The 20,165-nt window shown below is 42.5% G+C and overlaps 4 protein-coding genes across 6 annotated transcripts; 2 read left to right on the top strand and 2 right to left on the bottom strand.

The window, feature by feature from the left end:
- Nucleotides 1-1,026: 1,026 nt before the first annotated feature.
- On the top strand, nt 1,027-2,721 carry LOC122765972 (transcription factor 7-like). Its single transcript, XM_044020495.1, has 4 exons — nt 1,027-1,049; nt 1,536-1,921; nt 2,382-2,489; nt 2,571-2,721. The coding sequence occupies exons 2-4, from the start codon at nt 1,724-1,726 to the stop codon at nt 2,643-2,645; spliced, it is 381 nt and encodes a 126-aa protein (XP_043876430.1). The 5' UTR covers nt 1,027-1,049; nt 1,536-1,723; the 3' UTR covers nt 2,646-2,721.
- Nucleotides 2,722-3,117: 396 nt separating this feature from the next.
- On the bottom strand, nt 3,118-10,702 carry LOC122765971 (phosphatidylcholine:ceramide cholinephosphotransferase 2-like). Of its 2 annotated transcripts, none has more exons than XM_044020492.1 (7): nt 10,565-10,702; nt 6,193-6,935; nt 5,441-5,558; nt 5,273-5,330; nt 4,680-4,775; nt 3,706-3,872; nt 3,118-3,615 (listed from the first exon to the last, which is right to left on the bottom strand). In XM_044020492.1, the coding sequence occupies exons 2-7, from the start codon at nt 6,732-6,734 to the stop codon at nt 3,442-3,444; spliced, it is 1,155 nt and encodes a 384-aa protein (XP_043876427.1). In that variant the 5' UTR covers nt 6,735-6,935; nt 10,565-10,702; the 3' UTR covers nt 3,118-3,441. The 2 variants fall into 2 exon arrangements, with proteins under 2 accessions (XP_043876427.1, XP_043876429.1); XM_044020494.1 differs by lacking the exon at nt 10,565-10,702 and adding an exon at nt 10,451-10,553.
- A 1,356-nt stretch (nt 10,703-12,058) lies between these two features.
- LOC122766594 (aminoacyl tRNA synthase complex-interacting multifunctional protein 1-like) lies at nt 12,059-16,551 on the top strand. 2 transcript variants are annotated; one of them, XM_044021584.1, is made up of 7 exons: nt 12,059-12,189; nt 13,666-13,760; nt 13,909-14,022; nt 14,888-15,046; nt 15,130-15,317; nt 15,410-15,578; nt 16,252-16,551. In XM_044021584.1, exons 1-7 carry the CDS (start codon nt 12,158-12,160, stop codon nt 16,416-16,418), a joined length of 924 nt encoding a protein of 307 aa, XP_043877519.1. In that variant the 5' UTR covers nt 12,059-12,157; the 3' UTR covers nt 16,419-16,551. The 2 variants fall into 2 exon arrangements, with proteins under 2 accessions (XP_043877519.1, XP_043877518.1); XM_044021583.1 differs by having other exon boundaries at nt 12,060-12,189; nt 15,130-15,329; nt 15,413-15,578.
- Nucleotides 16,552-16,600: 49 nt separating this feature from the next.
- On the bottom strand, nt 16,601-18,566 carry LOC122766596 (GTPase IMAP family member GIMD1-like). Its single transcript, XM_044021586.1, has 4 exons — nt 18,168-18,566; nt 17,466-17,622; nt 17,129-17,391; nt 16,601-17,040 (listed from the first exon to the last, which is right to left on the bottom strand). The coding sequence occupies exons 2-4, from the start codon at nt 17,620-17,622 to the stop codon at nt 16,765-16,767; spliced, it is 696 nt and encodes a 231-aa protein (XP_043877521.1). The 5' UTR covers nt 18,168-18,566; the 3' UTR covers nt 16,601-16,764.
- Nucleotides 18,567-20,165: the final 1,599 nt, after the last annotated feature.

Raw genomic sequence — 20,165 nt, 5'->3', positions numbered from 1 at the left:
TACGTCGTTGGCGGACGGCGGCGACCGCGACACTGAGCGAAGTTTGACTGAAAACACAAAGAAACAACGTTCTGCGTTTTTTTGTTTACGAAAAAACAACAATAATCAACAAAAGCTATAAACTTACGAAGTTACGAAGAAAAACAATGACCTGTCTTCACAGTGAGTGACATTTATCGCAGTTTAATCTTTCCTTATGACGCATTAATGTTTTGTTTTTTTGCGATATTTAGCTAACTCCATCCACGCACATAAACCGTGTCGTAACGAATAAAAACTTTTGTGACTAATTTACTGCGGAACAAGTGACTTTTACGAGTTGGAAAAATCGTTCCTAGGGTTTTTTTGTTTTTTTATTCTGCTGCCCCCAAGTGGACAAACACATGAACGACACAGTGACAGAAAACATGAAAATGAGCAGTGACAGAAAAACCTCCGGGGAAGAAGAAAAAAAATACACACAAAACATCATGAAGTGGATTTTTTTCCTCAGTCTTCAGTTTGACATGGTGTGAATCTCACGTATTATCGCAGTTTAATCGGATTTATCTGAATTTAATTATGGAGCAGACGTCAAATCCACAGGTAAATGTGCATTTTATTTGTTTTATTTATGTTTTTGTCGCTGATTTACTCGTCTGTCAAGTCTCTGCGTGAGAAACAGTCAGATCATTATTCTTATTTATCATTAAAACATTCATATTTTAGCATGTTTAACAGTTTAATTACATTAATATTTATATATTTTTAAATCAAAGTGCTTTTATTAAAGCATTTGGAACAGATAAATCATGATTTAATGATTTTTTAAAAAATAAAATGGTTTATTCAACGTTGTTTTTAACGTCATTTTGTGACATTATTTATATAAACAGAGTTGAAAATACATCTTTAAACTGTGGTTTTGTTTGTTTTGTTCAGTAAAATCAATCATTTGTTGTAATATTTCAGTTATTTTTATCTTCTTTCAGGAGACGGGACGACAACAGCAGCAGCAGCAGTTTGTGACCAGCGGGGGGCGACACAACACCACCACCACTGCTGCTGCTGTGAGTGTGTGTGTGTGTGTGTGTGTGTGAGTCATATGCTTCGTCTCTAACACGATCAGTGTTAAACGTGACACTCACAGTCTCGGGGCTTCAGAGTGTCGGCCATCTTGTAGCCTCGCGTTAGCGTAAACATTAGCGTTTGAAGGGAGAAGAAAAAAACATTAAAAGCCACAAGCTGTCGTCGTTTTCAGTTAAAGACGACGCCAGTGAACCGCTGAGCCACGGCGTGTCCGTGCAGTGAGGCAAGAAAATAAAAATCTGAAAGAAAATAAGACAAATTTCATCACATTTGAATCATTTAACACATGACTTTTCTTCTTCTGCTTCAACAAACTTTATATAAACAGTTGAACATTTGAATGAAATCTGACGCTCACTGATATATTTGCGATCACGATGTTTCACAGCGTTAAGAACATTAAAAAAACATCCATGTTAAAATGAAAGTGTGTGAATTTAAAGATTTTAAAACTGGTCTGTCTGCAGTCGTCCGTCCATCCTCTCGTTCCCCTCCTGCTCTACAGCGACACACATTTACCGCCGTCCTCGCCGTACGACCAGCCAATCACAGACGCCCACTCCGTGACACGCCCCTGTTTCCGTGTCAACGGCGCCACCAGGTGAGGTTTTTGAGGGGTTTGAGTGAAGGCGGAACTTTTACCTTCTTTTTTCATATGATGGCGGACACACTTTCTCTCTCTCTCTGTGTAATGTGTATGTCTCTCGCCCTCAGCAGCAGCGGCGGCGGCAGGCAGGTGGTGAAGAAGCCGCTCAACGCCTTCATGCTCTTCATGAAGGAAACGAGACACAAAGTCCTTCAGGAGGGACGAGAGAGAGAGAGCGCCGCCATCAACCGCGTCCTGGGACGCAAGGTGAGACGTCGCTGTGATGTCACAGGAGGACGTGTCAAAGTGAGACAGGAACAGGAAACTGACGTTTGTAAACCGCTCACTCTCCCACACCAAAGCCCATAGAGAAAACCAGTGATTTTAGCTCACGGGGACACAGGAGCTGCTGGTCCTCTGCTGCCTCGTGTGGTGACTTTGTGTCGCAGAGGTCAATCTGAACAAAGGATTTCAAATGACGACGTCTCAAAATAAGACATTTGAACTCAGTGATGGAGGCAGCGGTGGATCAACAGCTCTTGAGTGCTGTGATGTTAAAATCAGTGATTTTCTCTATGGGCTTTGGTGTGGGAGAGTGAGCGGTTTACAAACTTGACTTTCCTGTTAGTAAAGTCTGTGTAACAGTGAGATACTGCAAACACACTTTAGAAAACCCTGAACTGTCACGTTAAAAATGTCTCTAAGTGCAAACTCATGTCTGTGTCAGTGGAACTCTCTGTCCAGCTCTGAACAGTCCAAATATTACGACCTGGCCCAAAAGGAGCGATCACTCCACATGCAGCTGTATCCTGGATGGTCCGCACGAGACAACTACGTATGTCCACTGCTATATATGTGTGTGTGTGTGTGTGTGTGTGACTGTTAGCCTCAGTTTAATCTTTTTTTTTTTTCCCAGGGTAAAAGGAAGAGGAGGAGGAACCAGCAGCTGCCAGGAGGAAAAAAAATACGGGAAAATAAACAAATAGATTAAATCAATCACTGGAATATTGTATCGGCCATCTTGTAAGATTATGTCCTTTGCAAAGACTTTTACTCAATTTTATTAAAGTCCCAGTTCTCTGACCTCACTTTTGAATCCTTTGATGTCTCGCTCATTTACGTACCGCGCAAAACGGCCGACTTCCTGTTGAGTCGAGCCCACGGCGACGGCCGACTTTTTTCTTCGTCCCGCTCGAAAACATCTTCACACCAAATTCTGCCTGTTTTCACCTCGGGGGGGCGCCGTAGAGCCCTTGAGCAACGCAACTGCTTGTAAAGTTTCAACATTTTTTCTGCACGGTAACGCCCTCAAAAACGACCGCAAAGACACGGATGTAATAACAATAATAATAATCACAAAACAATAATCTGAAGGATTATATTGGTTGTTTTTACGCATGAAAACCTCTGTTTATTCGGATCCTGTTGATTTTGGATGAAAGTGAAAAAAATCGGACGCAGAGTGAGCACATTTCAGTTTAATGCTCAGAAAAACAAAATGTGTTTTCATTACGTTAAGACTTATAATTTAAATTGTAAACTTCCTTTATAAAGGAACAGAAGGTTGTTTTTTGGTCGTCCACAGTTCAGGAACTCACAGGCAACAGTCTTTTTTACAAACCTGAGAAAACCTGGACCTGATCTTCACTTATTTACTCAGTCAATGGCTCAAAGGAGGTTTGAGAGGTGAAGGTGTTTATGTGAACGTGACGGCACCTCCTCTGTGGCTCCTCCTCTTCCTCTTCCGCTTCCACCGGTGCGGGTCGCTCTCCGCGCGTCCTCCGTCCTCATTCGTCCCTCGTTCCCTCCACGATCCTGTATCTCTGCCGGCACGACGACGGCAACGACACCGGCCACGAGAACTCCAGAGGAACCGTGGCCTGGACGTTCCTCTCCAGGAAGTTGAAGATGGGGTTCCACCACGTTCTGGACAGGCAGCTGTTTGGAGCCTGATGAAGCGACTGGACACAAACGAACAACATGAACACACATGCATCCGATATGGCTGTGTGTGCGTGTGCGTGTGTGTGTGTGTGTGTGTGTGCACCTACATGTGAGTTGGCCATGGTGTGATACCACCAGAACGTCCGCGTGGTAGCAAAGTACGCGATGACCACGTCGATGCTGTAGTGCTCGTGACCGACCAGGATGCAGATGACTCCAGAGGCACTGAGCAACCAGCAGAGGGCGTGATACCACCACATCCAGCGGTGAGAGTCTGAGGACACACACACACACACACACGCATCACAACCTGACCTGCTGTGACATCACCCGTTGATGTCGAGAAGAACCCAGTTTGGGTTTGTTTGTCCAGAACCTTCTTGGTTTTTATGGAACACAGAAGTGACCATATTTGGAAGCTTGGACGAGTGGGGGGTGGAGCTTGCGTTAGAGACGCTTTATGGTCTGGTCCAGTTTTTGGGGACTATGGGGAGCCAATTCTCAAATACGGCAAACTATCGTTACTGAAATCACAATATACATCGTGGGAAAAAAAGGTCAATTTACAGCCAAAAATTCCCAATAATTGCAATGGAAAGTTTCCAATTTAGAATATTTCCAAAGTTCCCAATCCAAAAGATGAACAAATCTCCCGCGACCCCTTTGTGGGTCCCAACCCAGTGTTTGGGAATCGCTCGTCTGATTCAATCATTCCCAGGAGTGTTTGGTAAACTTTTATTTTGTGCATGTTCTTTAAAACAAATACACACAAATGGGAAAATTCCACAAATTTGTTTGGGGACCCCAACAAAATCTCCCACGACCCATATGTGGGTCTTGACCCAGTGTTTGAGACGCACCTGGCTAGTTTAGTCTCTATTCCTAGAGACTTGGACGTGACTCAAGACTCTTTATTTAGTCCCTAAAGACTTTAAATAGCAAACACTTTTCCAGCCGTGCAACTGCAGTACACCTCCGAGCCACACGAGGGAGCTACATCATTTTCCATTTTTTTTTGTCATTATAATCCACAATCCGTCAATAACTCTGTGTGTGTGTGTGTGTGTGTGTGTGTACTCACACTCTTTAATGAAGAGGTAGGACAGCGTCAACATGACGGTGTGGCCGCTGTACATGAAGTCCCCACACATCAGGTGAGATCCCGTCATCGACAAACCTGAACGTCACGGGAAGGAAAACTTCACGTTAGCTTCCTGCTGGGACGTCAACACTTCAGCAGCCAGCGGGAGATTAAGGTCTCAAATACGTCTTTGTCTCACTGTGAGACAGACTAAACCACTCACTCTCCCACACCAAAGCCCACAGAGAAAATCAGTGATTTAAGCTCGCAGGGACACAGGAGCGGTCTACTGCTGCCTCGTGTGGTCACTTTGTGTCACTGAGGTCAATCTGAGCGAAGCTTCTCAAATGCCGAAGTGACAAAATAAGACATTTGAAGTTAGTGATGGAGGTGTGTGTGATGTTACAATCACTGATTTTCTCTATGGGCTTTGGTGTGGGAGAGTGAGTGATTTATAAACTTCAGTTTCCGGTTGGAAAAATGTGTCTCACAGTGAGATAAAGACGTGAACATCTTCTTAAGACATCGTAGACTTAAATCAGCCATTCTTTCAGAATGACTTTAAATATCATGTAATGTTTAAAGTGTGTTACCTCCTCCTGAGATCAGCCTCAGAATCCTCCAGATTTTCCCCGTTGAGTCGTTGTACAGCTGCACACAAACAAACAAACAAACAAACAAACAAACAAACATTCTTAAAACAATTAAAAACATACAACACTGCAGTAAAAGTGTGTGTGTGTGTGTGTGTGTGTATTTACCTTTGGAGCACACACCATGTGTTTCCCAGGTACAGGCAGTGTGGTGATGTACATGGTGACACAGCGATACATGTACAGAGTCCCGATGAGGAAGAAGCAACGGCGACCGATGATCGCTCTGAACCAGGACAGGAAATAAAATAAAAATAAACAAACTAATCTACAGACTCAGCTGTTAGCTTAGCAGCAGGGTTTGTGACGGAGTTAACAACAGAGTTAGTGACAAAGTCAGCAGCAGATTTTGCAGCCGAGTTAGTGGCAGAGTTAGTGACAGAGTTAGCGGCAGAGTTAGCAACCGGCAGAGTTACAGAGTTAGCGGCAGAGTTAGTGACAGAGTTAGCGGCAGAGTTAGTGACAGAGTTAGCAGAGTTAGCAGAGTTAGTGACAGAGTTAGAAGCAGAGTTAGCGGCAGAGTTAGCTGCAGAGTTAGTGACAGAGTTAGCGGCAGAGTTAGTGACAGAGTTAGCAGCAGAATTAGTGACAGAGTTAGCGGCAGACACAAGCGTTGGTCACTCTCAGCAGAGTGGGTAGAAAGATGAACGACTTACTAAAGAAAAAAAAAAAAAGTTCAGCCTCAGATGCCAACAAACAAATTTGTGTGCACTTGATTTTGTGATGGACTTTTTATTTTCTATTCTTGTAGCTTTTAATATTTGAACTGTAGCTCCTGTGTGGATTACAAAAGTAATTCCAGCCCCTAGAGGGCAGCACTGACACTACACACACACACACCAGCACTGACAGAGACGCACTTGTGTTTGAGGAGGAGCCACTGGACGAGCCAGAGTCCGACCAGGATCAGCCCGTTGACCTCGGCGACGGTGAACGCCCAGGGAACCCGGTCCACGTAGTCGAAGAACTTGTCGGGCAGCGGCGGGTTGACCGACTTGTCCGGGACCCTCTCGTGGACGATGGTGATGACGACGGTGGTGAAGAAGAGGTTGAAGAGGGCGTAGAGGAAGGCCACGCCCGTCTTCCACCACTCCTTCGGGAGGCGGTCGGCCGGTTCCTCGGGCACGTTGATCTTCACATAGTCGCAGCGTCGCCGCAGCCTGCTGCTCAGCGAGTGGATCAGCTGGCTCTCCTGCAGGCGGCTCAGTCTGCCGCGCACGTGTTTGTTCTTGCCGTCGTGGGCGTCGTGGGCGGGCACTGACGTGGGGGAGGCGAGCTGGATCGGGTTCCCGTTGGCGACCCGTGGAGGACGAGGAGGCGAGGGAGGGTTCTCAGCGGTCACGTCCACCTCCACGTGAGGACGGACGTCGTCACTGTCCTGGATCAGTTCTGACGCCGCCATCAAGTCAGCTGATCAGCAACAAACACACATCAGCTTCACCGACTGAACTTCTCAGCAGGTTTGACTTCACGAATATTCCGCTTGTCAGGCGTCGATTGCTTCTGCCTGCGATCAATAATCCACCATCAGTGTCCAAAGATCGGATCAATACCAAAGCGCTGACGTCACCGACCAGACGTGCGATTGGTCGACCGACGAAACCTGAGGAGAAAATGAAAACAATCATTAGTTTCTACAGCAAAATAAAAACAACTGCCTTTCCTTTGTTTCTTTTGTTTCCTTTGTTATCGTGAACACGTGACTTACGTTCAAAAAACAAGTTTGAAAGTTCAAGTTCAAAAAACGATCGTGAAAACGCATCAATAATGTAACATTATTGCCCAAACTTACAAAAAACACGGGGCAAACATTTACGCTAAAACACGCAAGTAAAAATGTGTGACTTACATTGCGATGTTTCACAAACCTTTAACCAATGTTACAAAGACATTTTACATAATATCACTGCTGTAAAGTTATAAAAGTTTAACAAACTCACCAAAAACATTAGATTACAAAATACTTATTTAACTTTTACTGCAACAATGATAATAATAATAATAATAATAATAATAATAATGATGATAATGTTACACAACTATTTTCTTCCTCTCTTTTATTCACCAAATGACGTTACCATAAATCATGTTACTGATGAAAACACACACACACACACACACACACAGGTTACTAACACAATAAAAAAACACGTCATGCGATATTAAATGACAAGAAATCTTAATAAAGTTCTGAACTTGATACTGTGATGAGACGAGAGCGTACTGATCAGTGCTGAGGTCACAGGAATGTTCTCTGCAGGTACAGACACGCACACACACACACACACACACTCACTCAAGCATGATGCAGGCACGCACACACACACACACTGCGCCGCGCACTCACACCTCACACACCAGCATGATGCACACACACACACCAGCATGATGCAGGCACACACACACACACACACACACACACACTCACTTCACTCACACACACACCACACACTGCATGCAGGCACACACACACACACACACAGCATGATGCAGGCACACACACACACACACACCAGCATGATGCAGGCACACATACACACCGCGCCTTACGCCCACTCCACACACACACACCAGCATGATGCAGGCACGCACACACACACACAGCACACTCCACAAGCACACACACAATTCACAGATGCATGCATGATGCAGGCACACCACACACAGGCACGCACACTCACTCAGCACCACACACACACACACACACAGATAAAGAGAGACAGAGCTGTGAGAATAAAACTAATACTCGACCTTTTATAACCTGTCGAGACACTCCCTGTTTGACACGCACGCACACACGCACGCACGCACACACAGACAGACAGACGCACACATACACACACACACACACACCTCTTAATCCTGACACATGTGACCTCTGAGCAGACGATGAGTCAAACACCACTGACAGGAAACGATGCAGGAGTGTAATCATAGAAATCGTGACAGTTACACAGACATTTAAACACATGTAAAGTTATGTTATAAAGAATGAAGTTCTATAAACCTTCAGTTACAGAGGAGTTGTAACATGTTTATAAAGTCACCACTAACTAGTGAGACGAGCAGAGTTAATGTCGTCACACGCAGGATTCATCAGTTCACCGCTGGTTAATGTCGTCACAGTCAGGATTCATCAGTTCACCGCTGTCTCGCAGAAACTGATGTTTTATAATGACCGATCAGAGGTGAGAGGTCAGTGAATGAAAAGGCCGAGCTCACACACACACACACACACACACACACACACACATGCCTCGTTCTCCCTCTACATTTCACACTGGTGTGTGTGTGTGCGCGCGTGCGAGTGTGTGTTGTTGCACAAACACACAAGTCAAACACTTTTGGTTCATGAAGTAAAAAAAACCTGCTGAGCTGGATTCACTCACTCACTCGCTCTCTCAATATTAACTGATTCATCCTCAAACATCCTCAGAGAATCTCTCACACACACACACACACACACACACACACACACACACACACACACAATAACTTAACTGATAATGGAATAATTGACACACACCAAACCCCATAGAGAAAATCAGTGATTTAATCTCACGGAGACACAGGAGCTGCTGGTCTACTGCTGCCCCGTGTGGTGACTTTGTGTCACTGAGGTTAATCTGAACAAAGCGTTTCAAATGCCGAATTTTACAAAATAGCACATTTGAACTGAGTGATGGAGGCAGCAGTGGATCAACAGCTCCTGTGTGTGTGATGTTAAAATCACTGGTTTTCTCTATGGGCTTTGGTGTGTGAGAGTGAGTGGTTTACAAACTTCACTTTCCTGTTGGAAAAGTCTGTCTCACAGTGAGATAAAGACGTGAACGTGTTCTTAGGACATCGTAGACTTGTTTTTCTGCTCCAGCCACAGTGATTGACGTCGTCGTATCACGTGCTGTTTACAGCCTGACAGAATAAAACCTAAATTAAATTAAGACCATGAGAATTCAATTTCCCCCCAAATTGGAGCTGAATCCTCAACAAAAGCTGCAACCAGGGGTCGACTAGTTTCTCTTATTTGAGGTCACAAAAGTAAAATAATACAACAACACTCATTTAACACTTTATCAAACTGTCAAATTGACCGAAATTTAAAAAAACGTGGGAAATTCTTGCATTTTTTTTAAAAAAAACACAAACACTTTTTCGCATTTACTTTTGTTTACGTTTTATCTGCATGCCAAACTCGCCTTTTCCTAGAAGCACAAAACTTCTTATCCAATATTTCACAATTTTTCACAAAGTTTTCTTCAATCAGAAATGGCCGATAAACGTCCTACAGACGATGATTATTTTCACGATCAATTCATCTGTCGATTGTTTTCTCGAATACACCGATTAATTGTTTGGTCCATAAAATGTTTAAAAATGTTTCACAAACAAGGAAATAATGAATGCTTTGTTTTGCCCCAAAAACTAAAATGAATTTTAAAATCAAACAACAGTTGACGATGAATTTATTACTGTACTACTAGTACGAAAACATTTATTCCAAAAAAGTTATTCTCGAAATTCGACTAGAATTCGTCACAAAATGGATAACTCTCACATTTTAACAGTCAAACGTTGAATATCAATGTGAGTTCTTTTATCGCTAAAATAAACACAAATATACAGCAATTTTGATACAAAAACGTAAAAGTGATTATTTTCTTGATTAAATCAATTACGAAACCCAAACGTTGAAGTAATCTCATGTTTTGTTTTGCTCCAAAACTAAAATGATTCAATTTTAATGATTTGTTTGTTAAATGAAGCAAAGAAATCAGAAAATATTCACATTTAAGAAGCTGAAAAATTAACAAAACTTGTTTTCATTATTTAAAAAAATACAAAATAGTTGACAATTCATTTAATACTGTACTGTTAGTGTGTAAAATCGTTTCGATGTCGCACGAAACGTGAAAACTTCTCGTGAGTTAAAAGTTGTCAACAAAACAACTTTCTCTCGAAATTCATCGACAATTAATCACAAAATCGATGAATCGGCATAGTTATAACAGTCAAATGTTCGAAAACAGCCCGTAAATCACTGTTTTAACGTCAAAATAACGAGGAAAATAAAAATACAGTCTTTTTTGTTTGTTTACGGACGCAGCGACGTAAACGCACCTGTGTGACGGTGTTTCCGCTTCGGGTTTTATCTTCTTCTTTAAAAACAGGTAGAAAAACGAACAAAAACATGCGTTTTTTTCTCAGGACAAACACGAGTAAAGACAAACTCACGTGTTCGGCGCCACAGTTTCACAGTTTCAGTCCAAATCTTTCGATTTTCACAACTTTTTTCCTTCTCCGATAGAAACCCTCCTCCTTCTCCAGAAAACTTACTGCCTGGAATAGCAGCGCGAGCGCGCCTATTGACCCCGCCCCTCTCGCGCGCCACCCCAAAGAAAGATACGGAAATTGTCGACGCCGCCCGGAAATGACTCACCTGAGTTCGGCTGCACTCGGACTTTTCAAAATCGTCGAAAAAAACGACATAACACGAAAACGTTAGGATTTAAAATGAAATTAGGATTATTTCTAAATCATTAAATTACTCTATTTGATGAATGCAGTAATTCTAAAAGAAAAACAAATATTTTTACTTCACTTTTCTAAAATATTAGCTCATTCTTGTGGATATTTTTCATAACTGTGTTATTGATCCTGAGTCTTTATTGTTCAATTGTTCTTTTTTTATTGAATATTTAATTTGTGTAATTAATTAATATAAAACAAATATAACCCCCCAAAACACAATCATTATTAAATAATAAATAAACACAATATGATGACGTAGTCAGTATAATTTCTAAACATAGTGGATTTAAATTCTTTATTTTTAAATTTAAAATAAATCAATAATATTTACATTTTGCTGAGTTGCCAAAGAATTTGTAAGACTTTTAATACATTTTTTTTAAAAATCAAAACAAATTAATTTGAAAACCTTTAAATCTACAATCTGACATAATGAGATTATGAGATAATCTGTGCTTGTGTATAATATGGGTGGGTTATACTGTGTAATATGTTTTTTAGACGGCAGATTATTGCTCGGTTGTTGTTATATGTGTTGCTATGGAGACAAAACTGAAATATAAAATGAAGAAATTCAAACAAAAACAATGAAAATATTTTTTAAAAATGACACTTGAATGAAGGAAACATATAAATAACGTTTATTGCATTTTAAATGTTTTGTTAAAGGTAGAAAAATAAGATAAGATGAGAAATATCTGGTCTGTGGCTCTGGTTGTTGTCCACCAGAGGGCGCCAAACACCTACTGAGCTCGACTATGACACAAGACACTGACACACACACACACACACAAAGCGAGGTCGTTCCTGGAGGTAGAACTAAAATAAAAATAACACTTAATAACACACCGACCGCTGGTCAGAACCAGTCAGCACTTCTCAGTCTGTGATATTTGTCTTTGTCTCACTGTGAGACAGACTTTTCCAAGAGGAAAGTCAAGTTCCTGTGTGCTGTGACGCTAAAATCACTGATTTTCTTGATGGGGTTTGGTGCGGGAGAGTGAGTGATTTACAAACGTGACTTTAAACCCGGTCGTCAATGAGAGCACTTGCTCATATCAGCAGCAGGGGGCGCTCACGACAACTAAGAAACCCCAACAATTAATTATTTAAAAATCACACACAAAAAAAAGTGTAAATGATGTTTGTTTTCATCAGGACTGACTCCCACAGAGTCATTGTGGGAGCCACTCTTTTGACCTTTGACCTCCTTGGGCAGATGGAAGCTGACAGCTGACGGAGACTCAGTCGCTCTCACTGTCTCAGCTCTCTGTCTGCGACCGTGCGGAGGACAACATGGACGACACCAGCAACCTCTTTCCCCCCAGGTACGTGTGTTTGTCCTCGTCCTCTTTTTATTTTAAACTGTTTTAAATAAGCGAGGACAATAATACGAGCCAGACGTCCTGCAGAGGGCGCCTGAAGTTTAAATCCCGCTTTGAAGTTGGACATATTTGTGATTGGCACAATATTGGATTATTCTGCTCATTTATTTTTCTTTTAATTTAAACCTCTGCAGCTGCACCAATCTTCAGTTTTTAATTTATTGTTCTGGCTTTTGTTTTCTTTCTTATTTTTATGTTTTCCTGGCGAAACAATAAATAATAAATGTTTTTGTTGAAAGAAATTTGATATGATGCTTTTTTTTCTCCCCCAGTATAAATTGGTTTGTTTTTATTCTCAGATTATGTTAAATTATTACAGATTTCTAAACATTTAGATGAGGTTATATTTAAGTTAATGTGCTACAGTGTTGTAGAAATACAACTTCTGTGTGTGTGTGTGTGTGTGTGTGTGTGTGTGTGTGTGTGTATTTATAGCAGGACGCCTGGCTTCAGCTGTTGCATCTCTTGCTACATTTCTGCAGTTTGATTAGCAGCTGTTGTCCGTGTGTGTGTGTGTGTGTGTGTGTGTGTTTATGAGGACATGTCTGTTCACACACTTGACTCTACATACTTGGTATTTTTTGTTTTTTTTTCAGACAGGAAGGACATAGAATATTTCAGCCAGATTTTTAAATCAATCCTCATAATCTGACAGGAGTAATAAACACGAAGAGTGAATGTCAGAGTCACAAACGTTTTTTTCTCCCAAATAAATGAGTAGTTTTCTTTGTTGTAGCGTTTTCTTAAATGTTGTAGCGTTTTCTTTTAAATGTTGTAGTGTTTTCTTCTAAATGTTGTAGTGTTTTCTTCTTAAATGTTGTAGTGTCTTCTAAATGTTGTTGTAGCGTTTTCTTCTAGCGTGTTTTCTTTCTAAATGTTGTATCTTCTAAATGTTATAGTGCTTCTTCGTCTTCTAAATGTTGCCTTCTAAATGTTGTAGTTTTCTTCTAAATGTTGTAGTTTTCTTCTTAATGTTGTAGCGTCTTCTAAATGTTGTAGCGTTTTCTTCTAAATGTTGTAGCGTCTTCTAAATGTTGTAATGTTTTCTTCTTAATGTTGTAGCGTTTCTAAATGTTGTATTTGTCGTTTTCTTCTAAATGTTGTAGCGTTTTCTTCTAAATGTTGTAGCGTTTTCTTCTTATATTTTTGGCACTCCAGGGCTACCGTATATTTGTCAAAATAACCATGAGAACTCACTCGCCATCCACCAACCAACAGTGACCCACATTTTCAGACGGACTGCGCCAGAGTTATGATCTTTGACGACTCTGTGATTTCTCATTTTCTTGGTCGAAAGCCCATGTGATGATACTGAGTAATATTTGACCACTGGGATGTTGTTCTATAGGAGAATGGATACATGTCTCTGTCCCCTGTGTCTCCCTCTTGTCTCTAACCCTCTGTGTTTGTGTCTCTCAGTCTGGCGGCTGCAGTGAGGAAGCTTGATCCAGATGACAGCGAGCAGATCCTGGAGTATTTCAAAACTCACGCCCTGCTGTCTCGAGAGAAAGCGCGTAAGAACGAGGGGTTCAGTGTTTCTGATCAATCACGAATAGGATTTTATCCGTGGCTTTGATTTCACACTGACACGATGGAGACGGAGAGGAAAATGTGCGATGAAAGTGAATCAATATGCTGATGACTGTGCGGCGTTTGTTTCAGTCCTGCAGGCATCGGTGCGAGAGCAGAAGAAGCTGCTGGTGGAAAACGGCAAACTGAAGAAGGACATCGAGCAGCTGAAAGTTCAGCTGCAGGACAAAAAGGGGAGACGCACAGGTACGCACTCTCATTATCAACATATTCCATTTATAAAATGACATCTTAATAACATGGTTATATTGTCATCAGCTCTTTAAAAATATCCTTGGGACCTTGCACAAGGAGTACACTCGATGTGGCCCTCTAGTGGCTGGGGTCAATTTAGAGCAGAGCTCTCAAACTTGCTGCCCGTGGCCCTCATGTGGCCCCACATTATAAATCATGTGTCCCGCCACTAAATATTTAAAACAAAATTCATTTAGGGATATGAATATATCTATATATCTATATATATTTTTTTTTTAAATCTATCCTCTTCCATATTACTCCATTTCAAAATAACAGCAACACTTTTATTTTGAAATTCTGACTTCGATAGCTTACCATTATAATCATATATTGAGTGAACTTGACCAGACTCTGAGACTGACATCCCCGATTTGGAGCTTCCAATTAACAATGAGCAATGTGTGTGTGTGTGTGTGTGGGGGGGTTCTTGCTCAGGGGAACCCCAGAGACTTGACCGGCCAACCTTTGGGTTACAGGTCAAGTTGTCTTTGCCATTCATTTCTGAAATGCAATAACTTGTCCCAAATTTGTTGAGGTTTTTATTAAAAACAAATTTTTCAAACGTCTCCAGTAGACAATTGTCCTATAATGTCCTCGTAACACACACACACACACACACACGGCTGTCTCTCAGCTGCAGCTCATTATTCAGAGAATTCAATAATAATTTTATTATTAAATCAAAATCTTTCAGAGTTTGGTCCAAAAGATAAAAAGCAGATAAACAACACATGAAATAAATTCCTGCATTTATTTACTGATTATATAACAACACTCTCTTTCTCTCTCTCTCTCTCTCTCTCTTGTTTTTTAGCCAAGGCCTTGCTCTCGCCGGCTCCGCCTCCTCCAACTGTTAATACCGCCCCCGCAACACCTGTCAATCAACTGTCTCCCGCTGCCGGGGCAACAGCTGCCGCTCGTGCACCTCACTCGTCCACCTCACAAGGCCGGAGGAGGCGAGGAGAGAGGAAAGGTAAGGAGGAGGGGAACTGTGGAAATAGGGAAGATGTGAAGGAAGTGAAAAAAAACATATCCTCCTTCTTTTCACAAACGCAGCTGGTCCCACCACTGTAGCGCTCTCCCTGGGGGCGGAGCCTCGCATCGACGTGTCCCGCCTCGACCTGAGGGTGGGGCGGATCCTCGGCGTCCGGCGCCACCCGCTGGTCGAGTCCATGTCCGTCCAGGAAGTGGATGTGGGCGAGAACGCGCCCCGCATGGTCGTGAGCAAGCTGAGCGAGAAAACGCAACTGGAGGAGGTAACGAAATATCGGAACACACCGCGCGCTAATGCTAAGCTAACCAATTATTAAGCATTGTTTTGATAACCCATGTTTTCCAGGGTGGTTTTGCAGTACTCCTGTGTAACGTGAAGGCGTGTAAGCTAAAGGGCGTGGTCTCCCAGGCTCGCATCCTCTGTTGCTCCACCTCCGATGACTGCATAGAACTACTGGCCCCACCCACAGGCTCTGCACCTGGCGACAGAGTCACCTTCCTCAACCACCCTGGTGAGAAAAATGAAGAATATAAATCGATCGAAACGTATGAGCTAGCGCAGGAAGCTAACTCGCTATGGTCGGGTTTAGATAGCTAGCTAGCTTCCAGTTGCTCTTGGAGGTCATAATTTTGTGGTTATGAGTAGAAAGTTTCAGCCGCTGGTCCCTGAAGTTCGTGTTTCAAGATGGCTGCTGCTAGCATCAACAGTAATTCTTTGCATGGCTCTTTTGTGACGTAAACACAATAATTTCCTTCTGGTGTCTGTGCGTATGTTTTTTGTTACGTATCTCAGCGTAATGTGTAGCGAACTTCACTAGCTATAATGCTAAAAGCAGAATAACCTGATTTGTTGTGAAGTCCTTGGATGCGATGTTAGCCATCTGATTTATTTTTTATTTTTAGGGACCTAATGAAATTTCTGGGTTAATATTTTTTCTTATAAGACGAAAAAAAAAACAACTATCAGGACCATAGCCTCAACTCAACAGGAAGTTGAATAATGCTGTGTTTTTGCTTGCTAGTTACGGGAAGCGCTAACAGGATCTACAGATTTGTAAAGTTCGGACGCAGGTGTGACAACTGAAACACAATATTAGCCAGTCAGCTAGCTAAGATGGAGCTAATGTAACGGATTTTGTAAATATGTTTTATATGTAAATGTAATATGTGTGTGTGTTCCCTCAGGTGAGCCGGACAGGGAGCTGCAGTCCAAACAGCGGGTCTGGGAGCGTGTGCAGCCCGACCTGCAGGTGGACTGCAGGGGCGTGGCCAACTATAAAGGCTGCGGGTTTGAGGTGAAGGGAAAGGGGCTGTGCAGGGCCCCCACCCTCGTCAACTGCACCATCAAATAGACGCAGTGACGCGACATTCTTTTGTCGTATCAGCTGGCGTTAGCTCTGTGCGGCAGATAGGCTAACACGGTTAGCTAACAGAAGATAGAAAATATTGCGTCACTGTTTTGTTGATTAAAACAAAAAAACAATTGTTTGTTTTCTGTTTTTGTTGACGTTGTGTTGTAATTCGATGGGGTAGAGTGGATCAGTGGTTAAGACTGGTACCCTGTGTGCGAAAGACATCATGGTCGCAATGGTCGCAAGTTCGACTCTACCCCTGGCTGATTGTACTTAATTCCATTTTAAGTTGCTTTGGATAAAAGCGTCTGCTAAATGACATGTAATGTAATTCTCGTTTTCCGGGTCAGAGTGAGACCTCTGTCCTCACTGCCACAGCTCGGTGATGGTTTCGGGCCGAGAGGCGGAGCACGCGCTCCCGCACAGGCTGTCCTCTGAGCGACGGCCAATCACAGCTGTTGTCCAAGAACAAGGCTCCGCCCACTGCCTTGTTGGACAGGGACGACAGCCAATCGGGAGTCTGCGACAGGTAGAAGGAGGGCTGAAGCCCCGCCTCCTTTAGGTGGTCGGCATGTGTGAGGATGAGGAGGGCGTGGCCATGCCACTCTGGACCAAAGAGATGCTAAAAACAAACACACACACACACTGAGATTACACAAAATGAGTATGCGTATGTGTGTGTGTGTGTGTGTGTGCGTGTGTGCGTGTACCTCCACACACTCCTCCAGGTGTGTGTGTTCATGCGTGGCGTCGACTCTCACCACGAGCACTATCACGTGCACGCCCTCAGGGCAAAGCTCACGCACGCCCTGAGGGTGGGGCACCAGGGGAGGCGTGTCAACGACTCTCAGTGTGAGGTCAGACTCCGCCCCCTGTCGCCTGAAATAGCGGGGGTAATTTCGGCTGAGGACCTGGTACTCTGTCGTCATGGCAACTCCACAGACGTCAGGTCCCGTCTTAAATTCATATCCACCTGCGGGAAAAACACATTCTTTTTCAACGTTTGTGTTAAAAAAAAAAAAGTCTAAAAAAACAACAACTACTGACCAATCAGAGCGTTCCCCACAGAGCTCCTCCCACTCTGCCTGTCGCCAATCAACAACACATTCAACGCCAAAACATTCCTCTCGCCGCCGTCGAGCTGTCGCCGCCACCGGCTGAGCACGTCGAAGCGGCTGTTGCCACGGTGACGGTGTTTATCCATCTTATACAAGAAATGTTTGTAAATATTAAAATTTTTATTATACTTTATTTATAAAATTAAAAGAATTTCATTTTATTTATTCAAGAATTTTTTTTTTAACTATAACATTAAATATTATCACAATTTTATTTTATTTAAAAAACAACTTTTATTATCAATTCTATCAATTTTATTCCTGGAAGAAATTTTCAAATTGGAATAATACTTTTAATATTACATGACACACAAAAAAAAACTCATTTTATTTATTGAACCAAGTTTGAAAAAAAAGGAACTTTAAATATAACAAAAATTATAATTATATTAAAATATATAGAGTCTAGATGTTTGGGCAAAAATGACCCTGAAAAATATTTTTATTTTGAAAAATATTGACTCTCATTTTAACCACATTATTTAACCACGTAATAGATAACAATGTTTTTTATAGAGTTTATGACTGAAGCTGATTTCACAGGTGAATCGTTAAAAATAAAGTCATTAAAAAACAAACAAACCATAATGTCACATTAAAACATGTTATCAAATAAAAATGTGAGACTTACCAGCGTTTTATTTCTCGTAGAGACAAAGAGCGACACTCACACACTCACACACAATCGCATTTCCTGGAGTGAAACAGGAGGCTGTGTGTGTGTGTGTGTGTGTGTGTGCCGGTAACTAGTTAAACTTTAACTGGTTATCTCTCGGACACTCGGTTGTTTTATGAGGTTGTAAAAGAGTCAAATGTCTTCGCTGAGTCCATTTAAAGAGACACGCTTTATAAAAGAAGAAGCTGTCGAACAAAAACACCCTGAAAATATAAAACATTGCTTAAAAACACAGCAGCGCCCCCAGAGGTCAAACCTGGTAAAACAAAGCCGTAACTAAGTTGCATCAAATTCCCTGAAACTTGGTGGAAACGTGTCACAGCCCGAGACCAACAAAGAAGTCTATCGGTACCGTGGCCTCAACTCAACAGGACGTCGGCCATTTTGAATTTGGCGTCCGCCTCGGTCAATTTGTGCGTCATCAAAGATGAAAGGTCGACAAAAGGTGTCACAGTTTGAAACCATTCGAACATTCGCCACAAAACAGGAAGTGCCTCTACGTGGCACAGGAGACTGACCCTGAACACGTCTGCGAACTTGACCCAACAGGAATTCAGCAGCCATTTTGCCTTGTAACTTCGCCGTACGTTGACCAATCTGCTCCTATAATCTCCTCTTTCTCTACTTGACCGCCCCCTGCTGGCCAGACTAGATGCTCATTGGCCACAATATTGTTTGAGGTTGGAAACCTCAGTGCGACTCTGTCAATGTTCCCTGTGTCAATAAAGTTTGAAACAGGTGGACAGCAGGCGGAGAGTGAGAGAGAGAGAGAGAGAGAGAGATCTGCTCACAGTTAATCCTGAAACCAGAGCAAACATCATCGGACACAGTTATTATGATGATAACACACACACACACACACACACACAGCTATTTAAACTTAAATTGTTTCAATTTTTGTTTATATTTAAATATAAAAATGTTTAAATGTGAAATGTTTGTTTTTTTGTTTTTTTTTACCCTCCACATACACACTCACACCCTCTCTCCACAGAGGTCAGAGGTCATGTGACAGGAGCCGAGGATCGGGCCATCAGACACCCTCCCGGGTGTGAGACGACTGGCTCGACCCTCTGATCCACAGAAAAACAATCTCCTCACCAGGCCAGGAAAGTCCTGATGTGTGTGTGCGTGCGTGTGTGCGTGTGCGTGTGTGCATGTGTGTGTGCATGTGTGCGTGTGTGTGTGTATAAATGGACACGGATGTCACATTGAGTTAAGCATAAAAAAAAGACGTGTATTATCTTCATGACAACCATGCAAACTAAGTACAGTGGTGCCCAACAGCTATGACCACAGACAGGAAACACACACACACACACAGGCACGCACACACACGCACACACACACACACACGCACAGCACACACACACACACACACACACACACGCGCACACACACGCACACACACACACACACACACACACACACACACACAGCACACACACACACACACACACACACACACACACACAGTACTCCGCACTGACTTCCATTCATTTGTACAAACTAAACTAAGACTTATCTCAAACCTTAACCATAACCACAGTTCATCGGAAAATCTGGTTCTGCCTCATTAGGACCAGGTTTTGGTCTCCATGAGGACTACTGGTCCTGGCGAAGGTCAGTGTTTATGAGAGAAAAAAAAAACAGGGTCCTAAGGAGGTGACAATTACAAGAACACACTTTACAGAAGTAACTCACTCTCCCACACCAAAGCCCAGAGAGAAAAGCAGCGATTTTAACGTCACACACACACACACACACACACACACACACACACACACACACACACACACACACAGGAGCTGTTGGTCCATCACTGAGTTCAAATGTCTTATTTTAAACATTCGGCTTTTGAAAGTCTTCCTTCAGATTGACTTCAGTGACACAAAGTGACCACACGAGGCAGCAGAGGAGCAGCAGCTCCTGTGTCCCTGTGTGTTAAAATCA

Source organism: Solea senegalensis, linkage group LG3 (genome assembly GCF_019176455.1).
Source record: "Solea senegalensis isolate Sse05_10M linkage group LG3, IFAPA_SoseM_1, whole genome shotgun sequence".
Classification (NCBI taxonomy): Eukaryota; Metazoa; Chordata; class Actinopteri; order Pleuronectiformes; family Soleidae; genus Solea; species Solea senegalensis.
Note: the sequence above shows the minus strand (reverse complement) of the source record. Positions and strands in the feature narration are given on the sequence as shown.